Consider the following 3,631-nt stretch of genomic DNA (forward strand, 5'->3'; position numbering starts at 1 on the left):
TTCCCGATGAACCTTATTGTCAATAATATTACAATAGTGTAATGTGACTCAGTACCTGACTCAGAACCTGAAGTTAATCATCAATGAATGCAAAGAAGCAGTATGACAAGAATGGATGAAATCTTTGCATCCTTGTGTGTGTAATAGGGGTGTAACTGTACACGTATTCGTACCGAAAATTTTCGGTACGCATGTGTACCGAACAAATCATTCAATGTTTTTCAGGAAATTCAGACAATAATGCCGTTTTGGCACTCTTTGATGTGGCGAGACAGATCGCTGTATAAATGCCTCAGTTGGCGCGGAGTGCAATCATCCCTTATTCTTTACTACTAGTTTTAACGGGAAATAAACATGAATGAACAAATGATGCCTCACGTAATTGCTCAATCAGTGTTTCAATCACGGAAAGACGCAATAAAACAGCTTGATAAACAAAAATGATAACCTTCTCAAATGTGGCTCCGTGTGGGCGGAGCTCCAGCTGTCGACTCAACAGGATGTCATGCTCCTCTAGCCACACCCACTTTCTGTCTGGTCTCCTCTCCGCCCACTGGAGTTGTGTGACTGCATTTACGCATCTCCGTGGAAACAAGAGCTCCGCCCCTCCAGGAAGGTACACGTGACAGCCAGCAGGTGATACGTGAAAACTTATGGACAGAGAAGAGTTTGGAACTAGCATTATAGAAAGTATACTGCATACTATTTTTAAAATACAATTTTTTTTAACACTGCATACTATTTTTTTTTAAGTAGTATGTAACATTTTTAAAGTAATTAATACTTTTATTCAGCAAGGACACATTAAATTGATTAAAAGTGACAGTAAAGACATTTATAAAGTTACAAAAGATTTTATCAAAGATAAAAAATTATCATGGCTTCCAGAAAAATATGAAGCATATGTTTCTTGAGCAACAAATCAGCATATTAAAATTACTTCTGAAGGATCATGTGACACTGAAGCCTAGAGTAATGATGCTGAACATACAGCTTTGCATCACAGAAATAAATTACATTTTACAATATATTACAATAGAAAACGGTTATTTTAAATTGTAATAATATTTCACAATATTAGTGTTGTTTTTACTGTATTTCTGCGCAAATAAATGCAGCCTTGGTGACCATAAGAGACGTCTTTCAAAAACATTAAAACCGCCCCAAACTTTTGAATGATAAATGAAGGTAAGCTCAGTTCACCTCTGTTGATGAAATCGTAGGTGCAGCTCTGGGATCTCTGATTCTTCCAGAACTATAAAGCGCAAACAGTGTCAATGGGATCAAACAGTCTTTGTTCAGGTTTAATCATAAACCAATGCAAAAAAATGCCATCCAGAATACATTATGTAATAAAAGCGTAATAGTCATATGCTTGTCTGTCTAGTCTGTCATAATAGTCATATGCTTGTTAAAGGTCATATTTGTTTGATAAACATTTCATTATAATAATGTAACATAAGCTAGACTAAAGCAGCATCAGTGAGAGCTGACAATGACCTGGGGTCACGTGGGCGATCAGTGGGGGCGTCGGCGGTCGACCCAGCGGGTTGTTCCTCAAGTCCAGTTTGTCGAGCAGCGGGAGGGAGCGCAAACATTCAGGAACACTCCTCAGATCATTACTCTGGATTACTAGCTGCCTCAGAGAGCGGAGAGACCCTGAGAGAGAGAACGAGCCATCAGACAGTTCAACTTCCATGTCACAAATACTAGATTTTCCTTTTAAAAGCTGAAATCTCATTTAGAAACAGTAGTTGGCATAGAATAAAACAATTTTTGACACCAAGATAGCATCATGTAAGGCAGCAGACGGTTATTTGGTGTTGTTTGGGACTCATCAGGACATATTGGCAATTACACTACAAATGCTTTTTTTTAGCTACAGTTTAAGGATAAAATTGTCTCCAGAAATGAACTAAATCTGCCAAAACCTCCATTTGCAGACATCTAGGAACATCCTCCTTTGGAAAAACAATTCATACTGTACATCAAATAAATATTTTGTTTTATTCTAAGTACCTAAAAATCTTGAATTAATTTTTTTGTATATTAATTATTTTTATCATGTTTGTTTATCCCTTATCTACCTTGTTTATGAATAAATATAAAAATAATTATTAAATATTATTATCAAAAATGTTTATTAATTATTTACTCTTTTTTTAAATGTACTCTTCTTGCCATGAAAATACCCTTATATGCTATTAAATATTAAATACTGTTAAAATTATTAACAAATATGTTTATTCATTTATTGACCTATGTTTTATTATTATTTATTTTTACAATTCTTGCCATGAAAATAGCCTTAGATCTTAACAAGGAATAAAACTACTGTAGGTAAACAAATGGTTAGTCTGTATTATTTATAATTTGCTTTATATAAAACAAATAAAGTCTATCATATGTCCTAACGTCCTCGGGTCCAGGTAAAACCTGTATTTTAAAACCTGAATTTTTTTACCTTGTGAAAACTGCTTATAAATCATTTTTTTTAATGTTAAAATGCAGTTTTCTTTGAGTGGTAGGATTAAGGTTAGGAGACAGAAAATACAGTTTTACCAGATAAAAAAAAATAGTATATTGATGGAAAGTCCCCATGAAACATGAAAACCCAACATGTTTCTGTGTGTGTGTGTGTTCCTCACCCAGAGTCTCTGGCAGTGATCTGAGCCTGTTATTTGACAGCTCTAGTTTTTGTAAGTCCTGTAGTTGGCCGAGTTCATCTGGAAGTCTCTCCAGCTGGTTGAAGGACACGTCCAGCTCCTCCAGCCTGCAGAGGAGGCCCACACCCCGGGGCAGATCCACCAGTCTGTTCCCCAGCAGACTCACCCGCCGCAGGGACGCCAGCGCTCCCAGACCCTCCGGCAGACCCGTCAGCCGGTTATGACACAGCAGGAGATCCGAGAGATGAGAGAGAGACAGGAGACAGAGAGGAAGAGAGGAGAGATGGTTGAAGGAGAGATCAAGGTGAACGAGGAGAGACAGAGAGGAGACGGAGTCAGGAAGAGAGGAGAGCAGGCCGGGGAGAGGGTCACCCTGAGGGTCATGGAAACGGTGTCCTTGAGACAGAAACAAAATAGAGAGACAATATAAACTCAAGAAAAAGGTTAGACAGACTAATATTATTATTATTATTCATTATAATATTATCAGATTAATATTATCATATTAAGATAGACAGATAGATAGATAGATAGTTTTACTTTTTACTTTTAGTCATTTAGCAGACGCTTTTATCCAAAGCGACTTACAAATAAGAAAACGTAATTAAAACTAAAAGCTAAAACTCTATAAATACTATATACATACACATTTAAGAAAATAAAAGAAATTAAATAAAAATGACAAATGCATACAACAACATTTCAAAACTAAACAAATGAAAAAAAAAGCTAAAAACAATTCAACATATTAAAAGAACAAAAGGTATGAGTATAATAATGATTCTAACATAACAGTAAGCCAAACACCAAAAACAAACAACTACATATGTGTATGTACAGCCACACACATATACATATACATGTACATATATATAATATATACATTCATATATATACATATACATTCAATATATATATATTATTTCATTTCCATTTTGTATGTTGAAGTACTGAAATAACTCAAA

At 35.3% G+C, this 3,631-nt stretch overlaps 1 protein-coding gene across 4 annotated transcripts in view; it reads right to left on the reverse strand.

The window, feature by feature from the left end:
* The window catches only part of pidd1 (p53-induced death domain protein 1), a 17,078-nt gene that overhangs the window by 11,073 nt on the left and 2,374 nt on the right, over positions 1-3,631 (reverse strand). For all 4 annotated transcript variants that reach the window (XM_016468974.1, XM_016468976.1, XM_016468975.1 and 1 more), the window contains exons 3-6: positions 2,649-3,062; positions 1,501-1,659; positions 1,204-1,255; positions 449-650 (exon numbers count right to left, since the gene is read on the reverse strand). In XM_016468974.1, the coding sequence (XP_016324460.1) occupies positions 449-650; positions 1,204-1,255; positions 1,501-1,659; positions 2,649-3,062 (827 nt within the window). The remainder of the gene's footprint in view (positions 1-448; positions 651-1,203; positions 1,256-1,500; positions 1,660-2,648; positions 3,063-3,631) is intronic.

Source organism: Sinocyclocheilus anshuiensis, unplaced genomic scaffold, assembly GCF_001515605.1.
Source record: "Sinocyclocheilus anshuiensis isolate Anshui unplaced genomic scaffold, SAMN03320099.WGS_v1.1 scaffold941, whole genome shotgun sequence".
Taxonomy (NCBI): Eukaryota; Metazoa; Chordata; class Actinopteri; order Cypriniformes; family Cyprinidae; genus Sinocyclocheilus; species Sinocyclocheilus anshuiensis.